Raw genomic sequence first — 19,420 nt, forward strand, 5'->3', positions numbered from 1 at the left:
AATCTGCTCTATCTGAGTCCTCCTGCTCTCCAATCACTCTAGTTGTACTCTGTTGCCTTATGGCACAGTCACGGGCATCGCTGTCTGAAGTCAGACACAAGTTCTAACCGTCAAGAACTGCTCAAGTTAGCCGCTGATCGTTCTGTGCAGCACTGCATGAAGTCCAACAAGCCTAATGCTCTCCTCCCCTCCCTCTTTACGTCCCCTTTACATTCTCTCCTCCCTCTTTACGTCCCCTTTACATTCTCTCCTCCCTCTTTACATTCTCTCCTCCCTCTTTACGTCCCCCTTACATTCTCTCCTCCCTCTTTACATTCTCTCCTCCCTCTTTACGTCCCCTTTACATTCTCTCCTCCCTCTTTACATTCTCTCCTCCCTCTTTACGTCCCCCTTACATTCTCTCCTCCCTCTTTACATTCTCTCCTCCCTCTTTACGTCCCCCTTACATTCTCTCCTCCCTCTTTACATTCTCTCCTCCCTCTTTGCGTCCCCTTTACATTCTCTCCTCCCTCTTTACATTCTCTCCTCCCTCTTTACGTCCCCTTTACATTCTCTCCTCCCTCTTTACGTCCCCTTTACATTCTCTCCTCCCTCTTTATGTCCCTCTTACATTCTCTCCTCCCTCTTACATTCACTCCTCCCTCTTTACGTCCCCTTTACATTCTCTCCTCCCTCTTTACGTCCCCTTTACATTCTCTCCTCCCTCTTTACATTATCTCCTCCCTCTTTACGTCCCCTTTACATTCTCTCCTCCCTCTTTACGTCCCCGTTACATTCTCTCCTCCCTCTTTACGTCCCCTTTACATTCTCTCCTCCCTCTTTACGTCCCCGTTACATTCTCTCCTCCCTCTTTACGTCCCCTTTACATTCTCTCCTCCCTCTTTATGTCCCGTTACAATCTCTCCTCCCTCTTTTACATTCTCTCCTCCCTCTTTACGTCCCCTTACATCTCTCCTCGCTCTTTACATTCTCTCCTCCCTCTTTACGTCCCAGTTACATTCTCTCCTCCTCTTTACATTCTCTCCCTCTTTACGTCCCGTACATTCTCTCCTCCCTCTTTACATTCTCTCCTCCCTCTTTACGTCCCCGTTACATTCTCTCCTCCTCTTTACATTCTCTCCTCCCTCTTTACGTCCCCTTTACATTCTCTCCTCCCTCTTTACGTCCCCTTTACATTCTCTCCTCCCTCTTTACGTCCCAGTTACATTCTCTCCTCCCTCTTTACGTCCCCTTTACATTCTCTCCTCCCTCTTTACGTCCCCTTTACATTCTCTCCTCCCTCTTTACGTCCCCTTACATTCTCTCCTCCCTCTTTACGTCCCCTTTACATTCTCTCCTCCCTCTTTAGGTCCCCTTTACATTCTCTCCTCCCTCTTTAGGTCCCCTTTACATTCTCTCCTCCCTCTTTACGTCCCCTTTACATTCTCTCCTCCCTCTTTACGTCCCCTTTACATTCTCTCCTCCCTCTTTACGTCCCCAGTTACATTCTCTCCTCCCTCTTTACGTCCCAGTTACATTCTCTCCTCCCTCTTTACGTCCCCTTTACATTCTCTCCTCCCTCTTTACGTCCCCTTTACATTCTCTCCTCCCTCTTTACGTCCCAGTTACATTCTCTCCTCCCTCTTTACGTCCCAGTTACATTCTCTCCTCCCTCTTTACATACTCTCCTCCCTCTTTACGTCCCCTTTACATTCTCTCCTCCCTCTTTACGTCCCAGTTACATTCTCTCCTCCCTCTTTACGTCCCCTTTACATTCTCTCCTCCCTCTTTACGTCCCAGTTACATTCTCTCCTCCCTCTTTACGTCCCAGTTACATTCTCTCCTCCCTCTTTACGTCCCCTTTACATTCTCTCCTCCCTCTTTACGTCCCCTTTACATTCTCTCCTCCCTCTTTACGTCCCCGTTACATTCTCTCCTCCCTCTTTACGTCCCAGTTACATTCTCTCCTCCCTCTTTACGTCCCCGTTACAATCTCTCCTCCCTCTTTACATTCTCTCCTCCCTCTTTACGTCCCCTTAACATTCTCTCCTCCCTCTTTACATTCTCTCCTCCCTCTTTACGTCCCCTTTACATTCTCTCCTCCCTCTTTACGTCCCAGTTACATTCTCTCCTCCCTCTTTACGTCCCCTTTACATTCTCTCCTCCCTCTTTACGTCCCCTTTACATTCTCTCCTCCCTCTTTACGTCCCCGTTACATTCTCTCCTCCCTCTTACATTCTCTCCTCCCTCTTTACGTCCCCGTTACATTCTCTCCTCCCTCTTTACGTCCCAGTTACATTCTCTCCTCCCTCTTTACGTCCCCGTTACAATCTCTCCTCCCTCTTTACATTCTCTCCTCCCTCTTTACGTCCCCGTTACAATCTCTCCTCCCTCTTTACATTCTCTCCTCCCTCTTTACGTCCCCTTTACATTCTCTCCTCCCTCTTTACGTCCCAGTTACATTCTCTCCTCCCTCTTTACATCCCCTTTACATTCTCTCCTCCCTCTTTACGTCCCAGTTACATTCTCTCCTCCCTCTTTACATCCCCTTTACATTCTCTCCTCCCTCTTTACGTCCCCTTTACATTCTCTCCTCCCTCTTTACGTCCCCTTTACATTCTCTCCTCCCTCTTTACGTCCCCTTTACATGCTCTTCTACTTTACGTCCTTTAACGTCCCCCTTTACATTCTCTCTTCCCGCTTTACGTTTGTATTTAGGCTTATGTTGAACTTTATTCTTGTACAAACAGACACTGTATCAAGCAGTGCATGTATTGAATGAAAATGTCTCCGAAATATCTGTGTATTTGGAAAATAATGCATTTTTTCTACTTCAGCTGTGGTAAAGTATGCAAACAGCGCGAGCGTCTCTTAATTTTAATGTCTACACCTTTATCTTAATTTCTTTTAATTTAGCTCCATTTCTTACTAAAAGAGCATAATGTGCAAAGTGTTGAAGTGTTTGTGCCTCCCTACAAACCACCCTTTCTTTTAGGAGTCGTGATCCTGTTCCGCACATAATTTTTCACACCAGTCCATGTTCGCTGCTTCAAAGCTTCTGGCTCTGCATCACTACGGGAAGCAGAAAGTGTCGGACATCACATCTCAGTTTTCAGCTTCTCTAGTCTGCACACAGCAACTCTCACCAATCAGTTACATCCAGCCACAGCCCATGTCCAGCACAGCTATTCACTCTTCCCTTTTTTATCATCTTTACATTCTCCCCTCCCTCTATGACAGAAATATCAAAAAGTTTAACATGACATTTCATCCAACTATATTGTAACTGAACAAAGAAAATTGACTCTTACTATCCTCTACTTCTTCATTAGCCTTCTTATACACTAACGTTTCACTTTATATTCTGTTTCATTCGATCCACAAAATATTTCTACACCTTTATCCTCATTTCTTTTAATTTAGCTCCATTTCCTACAAAAAGAGCATAATGTGCAAAGTGTTGAAGTGTTTGTGCCTCCCTACAAACCACCCTTTCTTTTAAGAGTCGTGATCCTGTTCCGCACATAATTTTTCACACCAGTCCATGTTCGCTGTTTCAAAGCTTCTGGCTCTGCGTGAATGCATCTTTCACAGTCTTGCTTACCAGCAAGACTCATCATGTGTCTCTCTACTGCTTTTACCTCACTGTCCTCCCATTTCTTTTTTGGAGCATTTGAAGAACCTATGAAATAATTAAAAAGTAAATTCTCATTACACATTCTCATTACAACTAAATCGGTGAGTAAAGAGCAAATCAAGACTGTGTTCCCAATGCATAATTTTTTTTTTGAATTTGTCTGGATATTGCTGCATGGAGCCAATTCATGTTTATTTGATTATTGTTGTTTGTGCAATGTAGAGATTTTTCTTACCTTGATCCTCCTGTGAAACAGCTTGTTCAGATTGAACAGGTTGATCAGTCTGTACTGGTGCTGGTGCTGGTGTCTGAGAGAGGTCACTGGAATCCTCCTCATCACTTGACATGGAATCACCTTGGGCCTCAAGTTGCTCTTAATAATTAATTAACGAAAAATGAACACTTTATTGCTTATACCTAGTATCTGTGACATGAATATATACATTGTTTTGTAAATATGTACAGCACAGATACACACAGAGCATGTATACTCATACCATTTGGGTCGATTTCAATGTCATCAAGTTTCTTTCCTTTGTAGTCAGACAGTGTTCCTTTCTCCATGGCCATTAGGACTTTACTCATTTTTGCCAGCTGCAGTGTTCCCTCTGGTAACCGATAATACTGTCTGTGGATTCGGATATCGTGACCAAGGAAATCAGCCAGTTGGTCTGCTTCATTCTCATTAAGGTTAAGAATTTTAGACATGGTTGCTATGTGTTTCCTGAGCCTAGTTGATGACAGTGCTTCAGGGTTCTTTATGCCACATTCGCAAGCAGCTTTGTTGATGCGCTCTCCTCCTCTGTAGGCAGGCGAGGATGATGAGGGCTGCACAGGCGAGGTTGAAGGTGACGTGGGTGACTTGGACTTTGGAGTGGCTACAGAAAAAAAGAGACTGGCCGCCTGGCCCACACGAAAACAAGGATAAATATCTGAAGGGCCTTAAATGTAGTCACACAATGCTGATGTTGTTAACATTAACAATTTGAGAACAAAGTATAGTTTGCACGGTTTGATGTGATATGATAATTGATAAGCGATTGTTAGATTTAAAGGTGGGGTATGTAATTGTCTTTTTTGTCCATTTTTTCAAAATCACTTGAAATCCTATTCCTAACCCACTTACAGCCACTGAGTTAGAAGCACTGAAATGAGAATTAGGCAATTTAATCATCTGTGGAACGGGCAGGACTCGGAAAAACTCCAGCCAATCATTTCCAAAACTACCTAGAATCATTAGACAGTAACTGTGTCAATCAAATGGTCGTACCATACCCCCTCCCCATCATGTCCATGTACTTCGAATGGGTGGAGTCAAAGGAAAGAAGGTAAGACCATAGGAGTTGTGTATTTTCAAAATCTCCCGGCCGTTTTGCAAATCACATACCCCACCTTTCATCAGCGCGATTCACTGCAAAGCTTTTTTTACCCTTAGTTGGTCAGAACAAAAGTGGATGTTACTTGTTCCAGTGTCATTTTCCGGTGAACATTCTTCTGTTGGTCATGACTCATACTTCCAAAAAGTATAATCTGTCATTGCAAATGACAGTATCCACACCGACGCGATGTGATTGACAGCAGCGCGTTCTCCTCAAAACATTGGATTCATTCGCGCTGTGCCGTGTTAAAGCACAACCCATGTAAAGTTGATAGTTCCACGAATGACTGCAATTGCAGATTTCGAACAGAAATGGCGACAAAGACGAAAAACTAGGACTGCAGCGTTAAATAATTTCTTGTTTGTTTTTTTTAATTGTGAGTACATAAATACATTTCAAATGACACGGGTGCTGGATGAAGTCGATATGCACCTACAAATCAACTTAAACCAAACCATTCTATGGTTTGCCAGCAATAAAGATATTTTCTATTTGAACACCTGAGCACCAGCTAATAGTGGTTGACTGTGTTGCGTGTTCATTATTTTGGGGGCGGAGCAATGAAGGGAGGGGTGTGTTTGTTTGGGTGTCGATTTCAAACATTAAGTGTTTCTCAGAAATCACTTATTGCATTTTTAACTAGCTGGCAGTAAACATCAGTAGATAGTTGCTGCATGTTTAAGATGGTTACCGTTTTATTCCTTGATGTTCTTGCTTTGCCTGACTGCTTATGAGGACCATTGCTGTTTACCTTGTCCAGTTCAGGAGAGGAAACAGAAGCTGCACAATGGGGCTAGATGTCAGAAAAGAAACCAATGAATATCAAAATATCTGAATATTTGTAAAGGACAAAAAAACTTGTTAATGTTCATTCCTCTAGCTGTCCTATACTTTATATATCATTCCACACACAACTCTATGCTGAGAGAGTCAATAATATAGAATAATGATACAGATGTTTTAAAGTGGACTTACGGATTTATGCAGGCGCAAACTGCTGGCTCTCGTTTTATCAGTGGATTCTGCTGATGCTTTATTCAAAGTCTTGAGAAATATGAGACCACAATCACATGGTAACTAATCAGAATTAGAGTAAAAAATTATCATGAATTACTGATCAATCTCTTTAGCATTTTATTGATAATACCTTGACTCGCCATGGCCAATCTGAGTCTCCATAATTGTAAGTGATTTCCTCTCCTGGTAGAATGTCTCGTACAGCAAACAGACACAGGTGAGGTTTTCTGCTCACTTCAACGGTTCTCATTTTGCAAGTAGGATTTCTGGTCTCATCGTTTGCAAGTCTTCCCAAAGACGAGTCTTCTTTAGATGCATCCATGCTATAAAAACATAAAATGAACACTCAATACTTATAATCTTAGTATATATGCTAGACATGTACAGTTATTTTTACAAGTGGTTCTGAACCCCAGTCCTGGGAACCCACCGCTCTGCATATGCTGTATGTCTCGTGTTTTAATCCACCTGATTGAGATGAGGAGTTCATCATCAGAACATGGCTCTATGAACTCATCTGAGTGCATCAGGTGAAGGAGACATACAGAATCTGCAGAGGAGGGACCAGAACCACTGATCTATATGATAGTGTACTGCAATGTATGGTAATGTACAGCTCTCAGATAAAAGCATCTAAAAGTTACCATGTTGTTCTCTTTAGGGAATACAGGGGGAATTTTTTTTGATGACTCAAAGAAACTACACTCCGTACTCTATGTCAGTTCATGGTGAATTTGAAGTATTAGGGTGTGTTCACATCTGGCATGTTTTTTTAGACTGTTAATGTGGTTCATCTGAATAAATGTGAAAGCTGCTATTTGAAACCTGGTGCGACCAAACAAGCGGACCGAGACGCTGAAAAGCGTTGGCTTCCAAATGAACTCTGGTGCAGTTCAAATGAAATATGAACATAACATGGACCAGAGACATGTAAATAAACCAAAAACAGGAATATGTGACCCTAAAAAGGACAGACTGGTCAATCATAACTTAGGTTCAACGATAGAAATGCCAATCTGAACACTAAGCGTATCTGGACCAAAAGAAACGAGCGAACAGAACTACAGGCATGAACTAAGTATCTTACAGTTCCAGATATTTTAGCATACCTACTACATCAATCCAACAGTTCTGTACTCACCACCAATTTTTGCCATGCCACTGAAAATCAAACAGGAACGTGTTCTCAGCTTCAGTGTAGTGTTCAGTTCGGTCCAGACTCTCCTGTGAACTCAGAAGTTCACCTCTGTATTCAAGAACAAAATCACCTCTGAAAAAAGCTCCAGTGGTGAAAACTCCACGCCCTGAAGAGGAGAAATACATTAGCTTCAGTTTCTTTAATGTCAAATATTATTTTGATTCTTACTAAAAGTTCTCTACCATATGATGTACATTATATGATGTAGAAGGGAAATTACTGAAGGAAAATAGTCAGCCAGGCTAATCTCAAAGCATGCTTTGCTTTTCATACTTTTAAGTCTTAAAATTATACAGTTAAAATTACATACATTTTCTTACACAAACAATATGATCATGGCTATATATTGTTTAGAACGGAGTGCCGCAGTGATGACGTATTTTTGAAGGGCAACCCGGTAGTTCACCTCACCTAGTTCCCTCCACAAAAACCTTATAGGATTTTAGAACCCTATAGAAAATCCATATCCTTGTGTAATATATATAATGTTTCTACATTCTTGTAATGTATGTTTGACTGATTGTGTGCCTTTATAAGTAAATCTGTGTTGCACGTCACACGCATCACACACATGACCAGCGTCGGCCAATAGTGAGCCTACGTGGTGACGTGTAACACAGACCCACTGCGCAGTTTTACTACGTGAACTCACTCGAGGCCCAGATAGAAGGAAATGAATAGTGGAATAAAGTCATTATTTTTGTTGTTTTTTGCACACAAAAAGTATTCTCGTCGCTTGATAAACTTAAGACTGAGCCACTGTAGTCACTTGGACTATATTAACGATCTCTTTTATAACTTTTCTGGGCCAACAAGTTTCAGTCCCTTGGAAGCCTATGGAGGAGTGATCCAGCTCTCAGATTTCATCAAAAATATCTTAATCTGTGTTCCGAAGATGAACGAAGGTTTTACGGGTTTGGAACAACATAGACAAAATCTAGCTGTGTCGATTGGTTTATGCTTATGCCGTTTATGATTACCTTAGTCTGCGTTTACATGACCACCAGAACTGTTGGCTTATTATGCATAATTGGGTTATGTATGTGCAAATAAACATTGACTTTGGGTTGATGGAACCAGAAGTGCAAAAATGCAACTGCTTTGTTTTACTGTACGACGTACACACCTCCGCCGACTTGAGCTTCCAAAGTTACCGGAAGTCATTCATTTTCAATGGAAGCTGGCTTCTCTCAGCTGCAAGGAGCGTCAAATTCCTTGGCATGGCGTTTTGAGCGACTAGAGCGTCAATCTGAAAGTTGAAGTAGCTCAACTTTATGGTAATGAGCTATGTTCAGCGGCAAGCAGCAGCAAAACGGCAGCAACCAATCGGAATATAGACGTCCTTCGCGCTGGCTGATTCCGGAGAAACATACGATGTAAACTTTCGTTCCTACCAAAACATTAGTTCTATCAACACGCTATCAAACTGTGTCCAGCCTGAAGTTCCGCTGGACGTACCTCTCGTCATCGAGCCGCAGCTGCTGCACCAGCCGGTGATACTCTCTGAATTGATAACGGCCCTGGAGGGTTTCATGAACCCAAAATCTCCGAGTCCGATGTCTTCTCAAGCAGCACCAAACACAACAACTTCACGATTATCCGACAGTGATACACATTTGAGAATGAGCTCAACTTATTTGAAATATTTACGAGCGCTCGTTTTAAGCGGGAATGCAATTCATTTGCTCACGGTAACACCAATTTGACCAATTACATTAAAGTAAATATAATATTAATATAACAATAATAGCTCATTATTCTTTTCTTCCCAAACAAATGTGACCAAAACGGTTATAATAATTCTGTCATTATAAATGGTTTCTTCAGTGTATTGCTTGTTTTTTCTGTTTATTACATTTTATGTTGTGACACTTCTCTTCTCCATGCTATGTCAGAGCGGCCAAAGCGTCAACAAGCTTCCCCGTACTTTTTGACAAGCGTCCTTGACAGGGCGGCCAGAGCTTCTTTGCAGCTCAAGTCGGCGGCGGTGTGTACGTACAGTTAGGGCTCATGCCAGCAGAACTCTATTCAGGAATCTGGACTGCACAATAAAAAATATATATATTTATAAAGTACTGTTTAACTTGTGGCCTAACAACCATATGACTTGCCTTACATTAAATTCTCAGTTTTGTAGATTAACATTATTACTAGGGCTGGGCTATAAAATGATAATGATAATTATCACGATATAATTTCTCGATAAAACGATATCCAGAGTTCGATAAATGTTCGATAATGTTTATGCGCCAAAAGCGGAACCGAACTCATTTGACCCACGCGCCACACGGACCGTTTATCCGCTCGGCTCAAAGTCCAAACGGCAGCGCAGCATGACTCGCGAGCTCACTAGAGCAGATGAGTTTACTCTGATCGGTCTCTGTCATCAGATCCAGTGAGAAGCGCTTGACTTCAGCCAAGAACACACGTTTCAGTGATTTAAACCAGTTTAAAGGCCGATTAAACCGCGCTGACAAACAGGAGAAACACTGTGGTCAGTCAGAAGGCTTCTTTGTCTACAAATTCCCACCATTTACTACGGATTTACTGTAACGTTAGCCTAATAATATTAACTGCACCATGAAATGTGGGATATACAGTATTGTTCAAAATAATAGCAGTACAATGTGACTAACCAGAATAATCAAGGTTTTTCGTATATTTTTTTATTGCTACGTGGCAAACAAGCAGTGAGAGGAGCAGGAGCAGTGAGAGGAGCAGGAGCAGTGAGAGATGCAGTGAGAGGAGCAGGAGCAGTGAGAGATGCAGTGAGGGGAGCAGGAGCAGTGAGAGGAGCAGTGAGGGGAGCAGGAGCAGTGAGAGGAGCAGGAGCAGTGAGAGATGCAGTGAGAGGAGCAGGAGCAGTGAGAGATGCAGTGAGAGGAGCAGGAGCAGTGAGAGATGCAGTGAGAGGAGCAGGAGCAGTGAGAGATGCAGTGAGAGGAGCAGGAGCAGTGAGAGATGCAGTGAGAGGAGCGGGAGCAGTGAGAGATGCAGTGAGAGGAGCCGGAGCAGTGAGAGGAGCAGGAGAAGTGAGAGATGCAGTGAGAGGAGCAGTGAGGGGAGCAGGAGCAGTGAGAGGAGCGGGAGCAGGAGCAGTGAGAGGAGCAGTGAGGGGAGCAGGAGCAGTGAGAGGAGCAGGAGCAGTGAGAGGAGCAGTGAGAGGAGCAGGAGCAGTGAGAGGAGCAGTGAGGGGAGCAGGAGCAGTGAGAGGAGCAGGAGCAGTGAGAGGAGCAGGAGCAGTGAGAGGAGCCGGAGCAGTGAGAGATGCAGTGAGAGGAGCCGGAGCAGTGAGAGGAGCAGGAGAAGTGAGAGATGCAGTGAGAGGAGCAGTGAGGGGAGCAGGAGCAGTGAGAGGAGCGGGAGCAGGAGCAGTGAGAGGAGCAGTGAGGGGAGCAGGAGCAGTGAGAGGAGCAGGAGCAGTGAGAGGAGCAGTGAGAGGAGCAGGAGCAGTGAGAGGAGCAGTGAGGGGAGCAGGAGCAGTGAGAGGAGCAGGAGCAGTGAGAGGAGCAGGAGCAGTGAGAGGAGCAGTGAGGGGAGCAGGAGCAGTGAGAGGAGCAGTGAGGGGAGCAGGAGCAGTGAGAGGAGCAGGAGCAGTGAGAGGAGCAGTGAGGGGAGCAGGAGCAGTGAGGGGAGCAGGAGCAGTGAGAGGAGCAGGAGCAGTGAGAGGAGCAGGAGCAGTGAGAGATGCAGTGAGAGGAGCCGGAGCAGTGAGAGATGCAGTGAGAGGAGCCGGAGCAGTGAGAGATGCAGTGAGAGGAGCAGGAGAAGTGAGAGATGCAGTGAGAGGAGCAGTGAGGGCAGCAGGAGCAGTGAGAGATGCAGTGAGAGGAGCAGGAGAAGTGAGAGATGCAGTGAGAGGAGCAGTGAGGGGAGCAGGAGCAGTGAGAGGAGCAGTGAGGGGAGCAGGAGCAGTGAGAGGAGCAGGAGCAGTGAGAGGAGCAGGAGCATTGAGAGGAGCAGTGAGAGATTGTTTTTATTTTACCCCCCCCCTCTCCTTTTTTTATTCTGGGCTTTTTTCTGTTGTTGTTTTTTTGTTCAGAATGCTCTTATGTGTTTCATGGATATTTTGTTCACTGTAAGCAATACTGTCAAACCTTTTCTGTTCTATCATACCGTGTTTCTACTGTACCTCCTGCAGTAAACAGTAAAGGAAAAATAGCTTTTTACTGGAATGCTTTTGAATGTGAACATTACTGTACATTTGGACATACAGTTCCTAACCAAGAAATTTAGTGTAAAACAGTGAATTGCATGTTTTGCATGCAAATACCTGTAAAACTGAGACTGAAAAGTCTATGCAGTTTTTGTAATGTCAACAATAGCCAGTATTTTGAAACCTGGTGTACTTTGATTGACTGCATGTACCTTTTGAGGTGAAAACAAGTGTTATTCTTTGACAGAATAATTTAATTTTGAGTCAGATTTCCAGTGTTTTGGTAAAGTTGGTGTGTTGACAGAAAGATGTGTTCTATTTTGAAATGAAGATTTAGTATAAATTTAACAAAATGTGTTTTTGAGAAGAAAATTATCCATTTGGCCAATTGTGTTTTGTAGGTGTTAGTCTGTGATAAGAGTTTAGAAAAAGTATCTGAAGTATGGGTAAGCGCTTGTTAGCGATTGAAAAAAAACTGTAATGTAGACAATGTATTAAAGGATTAATAAAATAGTTACAGTATTTGGTTTTGTGGTTATCATGATCTAAATGCATGATACTGGATGACCAATGGTTAATTTTAATAAAACTCAAACAGTCAGATTATTACATTTTACCAAATAAAATTTAGGTCGTTTTAAAAGATGTTACTGTTTTTGTTAATGAACATAAATTTTACATAGTAAATCTGCTCCTAACTGAATCTAATACTGCTGCAAATCATTGTCAAATATGCATTTTGAGACAAAATATATCTAATATTAATATTGCTGCCTGCACTGTAAACTGTGCTGAAGATCCGTGCCATCAAAGTCAGGCAACACAAACCTGTTTCAAGACTTGAAACAATATCCCCCATTAGCACATCCAGGAACTAAGAAATACATTTTCCAATAAATATATTTATTTTGTTAAGGAAAAATAACAAATGTTTGAATGTTCTACCTCAGATTTGTGAAATGTTCACCTGTTTGGCAAGTGTTTGTCATGATATGTTCTGACAATAAAGAGTAGTTTAAAACCACAATTAATGCTCTGGTTTCTACAACTTTCACTTAGGAGCAAATATCTGCCTTTAAACTTGAAAGAAATAAAGATTTGACATTTATTGTGATAATTATCGATATCGACTAATATAAAACAATTATCGTGATAACTTTTTTGCCATATCCCCCAGCCCTAGTTATTAGTTACTAAACTGCTTAGTCATTTATACTTGCCTTTATATTTGCTGATGAACTGCTCTCGAAGCCCAGGCTTGTCAGTTTTACAGGTAATGTGATGATGCTCAGCGTCCTGCAGAGGTTTCCTACGTCTTTTATTTCCCAGCATGGCGACTTTCTTTCTTGAAATGACTGGAAAAAATAAATACAAATAAATATAAGGTGAATGAAATAAACAAGCATATTTTAAAAAATCCTGTTGATCTTACTGGAATTGTTCACCAAAAACACACATAATTAACATACTAACCCTCATATCCAAACCGGTGTTGTGTTTTTCTGTGGAACAAATCTTTATATTATATATATATTTTTTTAATGGAAATGTCATTAATGCCAAAAACCATTGGTTCTTGTGTGTCTTGTAACCACAATTGATGTCAGTCTATATTTGATTTAAGAGCTAAAGTATATGGGAGATTTTCAGTCAATAACCAGCTAGATTTATATGGACTATTTTTAATGTGCTTTTTGTCTGCTTTGGAGCTTGAAACAAAATACAATTATTATAAAGTATCAATTCATGGTCATTGTGCAAAAAAATCTCAGTGAAGATAAATTATTAAAATAAAACATTCCACTAAAAAACCAATTCGGGGGCAAATAATGTAATAATGTATTACATAAAATATAATATATAAAATAATGATATTAAAAAATGAGAATGAATTATTTCAAATTACTGTTGATATTTTACAACACTTTTGAGAAAAACAATGATTTAGAAAACTACCACTGACTCGGTTGTCTTGATTACTTTGTAGAACCTAAAGTACTATTATATGAAAAATAACAAAATTATATTTAATAGTCAATTTTATATATACAATTTGTTTTCATTATTGCAACAAATCATCAAATGACACAGGCTTAGAAGCAAACTCAAATACAATCGAGAAGTAAATAAAACCCTATTACAAAAAATAACTAAACCACTAAAATAAACATACATCGTACTATATTTCATATTACACAATGTATTTAGTTATCATGCATTTTCAGGACAAGTCTTAATCTCACCTTTCCTCCTGGTGGGTTGTTTGTCGTCTGTTTCGCGCGTTCCATCGTCACGTGTCTGCATTTCCCGGGAAAACACCACCGTCGCTGACTTGCGTAAATGACGTAGTTACGTATTTGGATTTCACGTTGAAATTGTGACTACATTTATTTGGCCTTATAGAAAATTATCTGGTGGCAATGATATTTGTTTTGACCACAGTACTGTTTCTTCAAACTTAAAAAAAAATGTGATGAAGTTAGTCTTTCTAGTGGACAGAGCACATGATCACTTTTTAACCGAGCACCCACCTCAAACTAGGAACCAGTGCGCATGTCCGTACAAGCACTGGTTTAAAAGAGCAAAAAGTACCCGGTGTGCACTTATTTTTATAAAATAACACCACATCATAAAGTTTTTAAGAGAATTACAAATAAGAATATTCAAAACGTGCAGGTCTGCTGTAAAACTAGAGCTCACAAGACTTTTGTTAGTTCATTCATTCATCTCATCTGCAGCGAGTCAGTCAGAGACAGTGCTGTGGGGGAAGGGCGCGCGCGCGATCAGAGAGTGCTGTGGGGGAAGGGCGGCTGATCACAGTATGAGCAGCAGAAGCAGATCTCAGCTAGGGCTAGGGCTATAGGGCTATAGTTGAAAATCAAAGTAAGAACTAATAAATCTGTAAACAAACATTTAAACGTGCCAGCTTAATTCATGATTCTTTTAAACACTTTTGTTCTTTTGTATGACTATAACTGCTCTCTCTCTCTCTCTCTCTCTCTCTCTGTATATATAATATAGAGAGAGAGAGAGAGAGAGAGAGAGATACATAGATATATAATTTCTGAATCATTCTTAAGATTTTCAAACCAGTAAGTGCACTGGTTTGTAAAAAAAATGTACCCAATGTGTACTTAATTTTCTGAAATAACACCACATCATAAAGCTTTTAAGAGGATTACAAATATGAATATTCAAAATGTGCAGGTCTGCTGTAAACAAGAGCTCACAACTGTCTAAATGAGCAACTTAGATCTCTTGAACAGACATCTTATTTTCTATTACAGTTGTTTTCAGTCGGCTAACAAGCATTTGTCCAAGCAGTTGTCATATTTTCAAAACTCTAAACACAATTAGCACAGCATCTGTCTATTGTGGCCATACCATTCACTCATTTCATGTCGTTTTTACACAATATGGAGTCATTGAACACATTTCCACAATGCTTACATTTTCTGAACAGACAAGCTATACCTCCCAACAAAATTATGGATCGTTTTTGTAGTATTTACAAATATTAACACACAACATCCCACAATAGCAAAAACAATGTTCCAAACCTTAGATAGAGTATAAAAACCTCTGCTTCTGCAATGATATCAGTTCAAAAACAATTTATCTTAGCTGATTTATGTTGTGTAAATTGGGCCAACCACAGCTGATTCCAATCTGGCTTAGACTCAATTGCAGGGGTTATTTTTTTTTCTATTACATTGACACTTATACAATACAGTAAAAGGAGGACTTTGAAGAGTAATATTTTTGGAAACAGAAAAAGACAAACACTGTATGTATGGACGAGGAAGAGTAAGAGCAAGGGGGCCAGGGAGAAGAGCAGGAGCAGTGAGATGGATATTTTGTTCACTGTAAGCAATACTCTCAAAGCTTTTCTGTTCTATCATACCGTGTTTCTACTGTACCTCCTGCAGTAAACAGTAAAGGAAAAAAATAGCTTTTTACTGGAATGCTTTTGAATGTGAACATTACTGTACATTTGGACATACAGTTCCTAACCAAGAAATTTAGTGTAAAACAGTGAATTGCATGTTTTGCATGCAAATATCTGTAAAACTGAAACATAAAAGTCTATGCAGTTTTTGTAATGTCAACAATAGCCAGTATTTTGAAACCTGGGTGTACTTTGATTGACTGCATGTACCTTTTGAGGTGAAAACAAGTGTTATTCTTTGACAGAATAATTTAATTTTGAGTCAGATTTCCAGTGTTTTGGTAAAGTTGGTGTGTTGACAGAAAGATGTGTTCTATTTTGAAGTTAAGATTTAGTATAAATTTAACAAAATGTGTTTTCGAGAAGAAAATTATCCATTTGGCCAATTGTGTTTTGTAGGTGTGAGTCTGTGTTAAGAGTTTAGAAAAAGTATCTAAAGTATGGGTAAGCGCTTGTAAGCGATTGAAAAAAAAACTGTAATAGCATTTATTAATCAAAACAGTCAATTGAAGTCTGCAAACCCACAGCAGGGCTGATATGCAAGCATCTCATCTGCAGCGAGTCAGAGACAGTGCTGTGGGGGAAGGGCGCGCGCGCGATCAGAAGAGTGCTGTGGGGGAAGGGCGCCGCGCGCGATCAGAGAGTGCTGTGGGGGAAGGGCGGCTGATCACAGTATGAGCAGCAGAAGCAGATCTCAGCTAGGGCTAGGCTGGGGCTATAAAATCAAAGTAAGAACAAATAAATATGTTAACAAACATTTAAACGTGCCAGCTTAATTCATGATTCTTTTAAACACTTTTTGTTATTTTGTATGACAATAACTGCTCTCTCTCTCTCTCTCTCTCTCTCTCTATATATATATCATTTCTGAATAATTCTTAAGATTTGCAAACCAGTGAGTGCATTTTTCAAAACAATTGGTACAAACCCAGACAAAAAACAAAGCCTGTAACTTGCTCAATATCCTTAATTACAATATCAATGAACATCAGTGCCATCAGAATGACAAGTCCTTGTGTCATTGTTTACAGAACATGATAGTCAAAATGCTTTGTCATTTTGTCAATATAACAGTGAACTATCATTCAAAAAGTGAAACTTGTATAATTATATTCATTCATTACACACAGGACTGATATATTTCAAAATATGTCTTCTTTTAATTTTGATGATTATAACTGACAACTACGTTAAAATCCCAAATTCAGTATCTCAGAAAATTTGAATATTACTTAAGACCAATACAAAGAAAGGATTTTTAGAAATCTTGGCCAACTGAAAGGTATGAGCATGAAAGTATGAGCAATGTACAGCACTCAATACTTAGTTGTGCAGCAATGCGGCGTGGCATGGAGTGGATCAGTCTGTGGCACTGCTCAGGTGTTATGAGAGACCAGGTGTCTCTGAATAGTGGCCTTCAGCTCTTCTGCATTCCTGGGTCTGACATGTCACATCTTCCTCTTCACAATACCCCATAGAAGACAAGTTTGCTGGCCAATTAAGAACAGGGATACAATGGCCCTTAAATCAGGTACTGCTTTGGCAGTGTGTGCTGGTGCCACATCCTGTTGGAAAATGAAATCTGCATCTCCATAAAGTTGATCAGCAGCAGGAAGCATGAAGTGCTCTAAAACTTCCTGGTATACGGCTGCGTTGACCTTGGACCTCAGAAAACACAATGGACCAACACCAGCAGATGACATGGCCCCACAAACCATCACTGACTGTGGAAACTTTACACTGGACCTCAAGCAACGTGGATTGTGTGCCTCTCCATTCTTCCTCCAGACTCTGGGACCTTGGTTTCCAAAGGAAATGCAAAAGTTACTTTCATTAGAGAACATAACTTTGGACCACTCAGCAGCAGTCCAGTCCTTTTTGTCTTTAGCCCAGGTGAGACGCTTCTGAGTGTTCAAGAGTGGCTTGACACCAGGAATGCGACAGCTGAAACCCATGTCTTGCATATGTCTGTGCGTGGTGGTTCTTGAAGCACTGACTCCAGCTGCAGTCCACTCTTTGTGAATCTCCCCCACAGTTTTGAATGGGTTTTGTTTCACTATCCTCTCCAGGATGTGGTTATCCCTATAGAGCTGGTAAGTCCCGCCCCCTCCGTAAAACCCCACTGGACCTCAAAGTTGAAAAACTGTCAATGCAAATGGGATTAATTTCATTAATGGGAGAAAATAATTATTTTCTGGTCCCGTTTGAATTGTGACATGAATGTGAACATATGTTGTCTGTGAATTTTTTATATAATCTTTCGTGTGAAGAATGTTACAATTTAGCAGGTAGAAGTTTGATAGGGGTAGACTTTTTGTGACAGCACTTTGTGGACTACAACTCTTTGCTGCTTTCGACATGTTTGAAACGTCAACAACACTAGCACATGGCTCTAGCTCACGGATCCCGCTAAACATGGCTGTGTCTTTGGTGCACTTCACCACCTTCTTTCAGGGAGAGGACAAAATCTTTGAGGTTGGCGAAAACCACAGGTAAGTCAACTTTATGGGGTGACGTCACATAGGCGACATGTAGTCTTTCTCGTTATGTCTTTTCCACAACTGCTAGCCGATAAATCATACCATATACTGTCACTGTTCACATTCATGGCACAATTCAAACGGGACCAGAAAATAATTATTTTCTCCCATTCACTTGCATTGACGGTTTTTCAACTTTAAGGTCCAGCTGGGTTTTACGGAAGGGGCGGGACTTACCAGCTCTATTGCTTGTACACTTTTTTTCTACCACATCTTTTCCTTCCCTTCGCCTTTTTATTAATGTGCCGGGACACAGAGCTCTGTGAACAGCCAGCCTATTTAGCAATGACCTTTTGTGTCTTGCCCTCCTTGTGCAAGGTGTGGTCATCTTTTGGACAACTGTCAAGTCAGCAGTCTTCCCCAAGATTGTGTAGCCTACAGAACTATTGAGAGACCATTTAAAGGCCTTTGCAGGTGTTTTGAGTTAATTAACTGATTAGAGTGTGGCACCAGGTGTCTTCAATATTGAACCTTTTCACAAAATTCTAATTTGGGATTTTCCTTAGTTGTCAGTTATTATCATCAAAATTAAAAGAAATAAACATTTGAAATATATCAGTCTGTGTGTAATGAATGAATATAATATAGAAGTTTCACTTTTTGAATGGAATTAGTGAAATAAATCAACTTTTTGATGATATTCTAATCATATGACCAGCACCTGTATACTTTGTATAAGTGTTTTTTACATTATGCCTCTGGGATAGGCAACTTCGGTCCTGGAGGGCCATTGTCCTGCAGAGTTGAGCTCCATCCCTAATTAAACACACATGAACAAGGCAATCAATGTTTTCAGGATTACTAGATATATACAGGCAGGTGAGTTTTTATCTGGGCTGGAGCTAAACTCTGCAGGACAGTGGCCCTCCAGGACCGGAGTTGCCAATGTAAAATGCAAGTAGACTGCTGTAATATATAATGTAAATATGCTGTATTGCACGACTACAGTATAGTGAACACTGTGTGATTGCACACCTGTTCAAGGACTATGCATTAATTGTGGGGGGAGAGAAACGGTAGAGCATATATTAATAGAATGTGAAGCATACAGAACAGAACGAATCATGCTGTTAGAACAAGTTAAAGAATTAGGTTACACACATTTATCAGTAGAGGGTTTACTTTCCTTTTCTGCATCAAAATCATCAGCATGGCCAGCATGAGATACCTTAAAGAAACAGACTTATTTAATCGAATTTAAGAATAACCAAGAATATATATATATATATATATATATATATATATATATATATATATATATATATATATATATATATATATTATTATTATTATTATATATTTTTTTTTCAATACATATTAGTAGAAATCCGCATTGAAGCTCCACACCCCAAACAGTTGGTGGCGGTAATGCACCAAATTGGTATGCCAACCGCCAATAAAAGAAGAAGAAGCACACCTGTTCAAATGTTTTAATGACTGAGGACACACACGGTTGTTCTCCCAACATTCAGCTCACCTTTTGACCCGCTTCGGCCATAAGGTCATGATATTGAGAACATGATAGTGGCCCTTATTTCTTCAGAATCTTGTCCTCTTCTACCTCT

General features: G+C 40.6%; 1 protein-coding gene across 1 annotated transcript; it reads right to left on the bottom strand.

Moving 5' to 3' along the window:
- Positions 1 to 2,529: 2,529 nt before the first annotated feature.
- LOC113079860 (uncharacterized) lies at positions 2,530 to 14,048 on the bottom strand. Its single transcript, XM_026252082.1, has 9 exons — positions 13,610 to 14,048; positions 12,587 to 12,721; positions 7,154 to 7,316; positions 6,143 to 6,335; positions 5,971 to 6,039; positions 5,687 to 5,788; positions 4,114 to 4,519; positions 3,852 to 3,989; positions 2,530 to 3,661 (listed from the first exon to the last, which is right to left on the bottom strand). The coding sequence occupies exons 1-9, from the start codon at positions 13,668 to 13,670 to the stop codon at positions 3,459 to 3,461; spliced, it is 1,470 nt and encodes a 489-aa protein (XP_026107867.1). The 5' UTR covers positions 13,671 to 14,048; the 3' UTR covers positions 2,530 to 3,458.
- Between the last annotated feature and the right edge of the window lie 5,372 nt (positions 14,049 to 19,420).

The sequence above is a fragment of the Carassius auratus genome, unplaced genomic scaffold (genome assembly GCF_003368295.1).
Source record: "Carassius auratus strain Wakin unplaced genomic scaffold, ASM336829v1 scaf_tig00029578, whole genome shotgun sequence".
In the NCBI taxonomy this organism is placed as follows: domain Eukaryota; kingdom Metazoa; phylum Chordata; class Actinopteri; order Cypriniformes; family Cyprinidae; genus Carassius; species Carassius auratus.

Bases quoted from the DNA above. Each gene is read 5' to 3' on its own strand.
- LOC113079860 (XM_026252082.1), bottom strand. From the start codon at position 13,670: ATGCAGACACGTGACGATGGAACGCGCGAAACAGACGACAAACAACCC. The intron at 7,317-12,586 runs GCAAGTATAAAT...TCTCCTCTTCAG, and splicing joins GTTCATCAGCAAATATAAAG to GGCGTGGAGTTTTCACCACT. The intron at 4,520-5,686 runs GTAACCATCTTA...CGTGTGGGCCAG, and splicing joins GAACATCAAGGAATAAAACG to GCGGCCAGTCTCTTTTTTTC.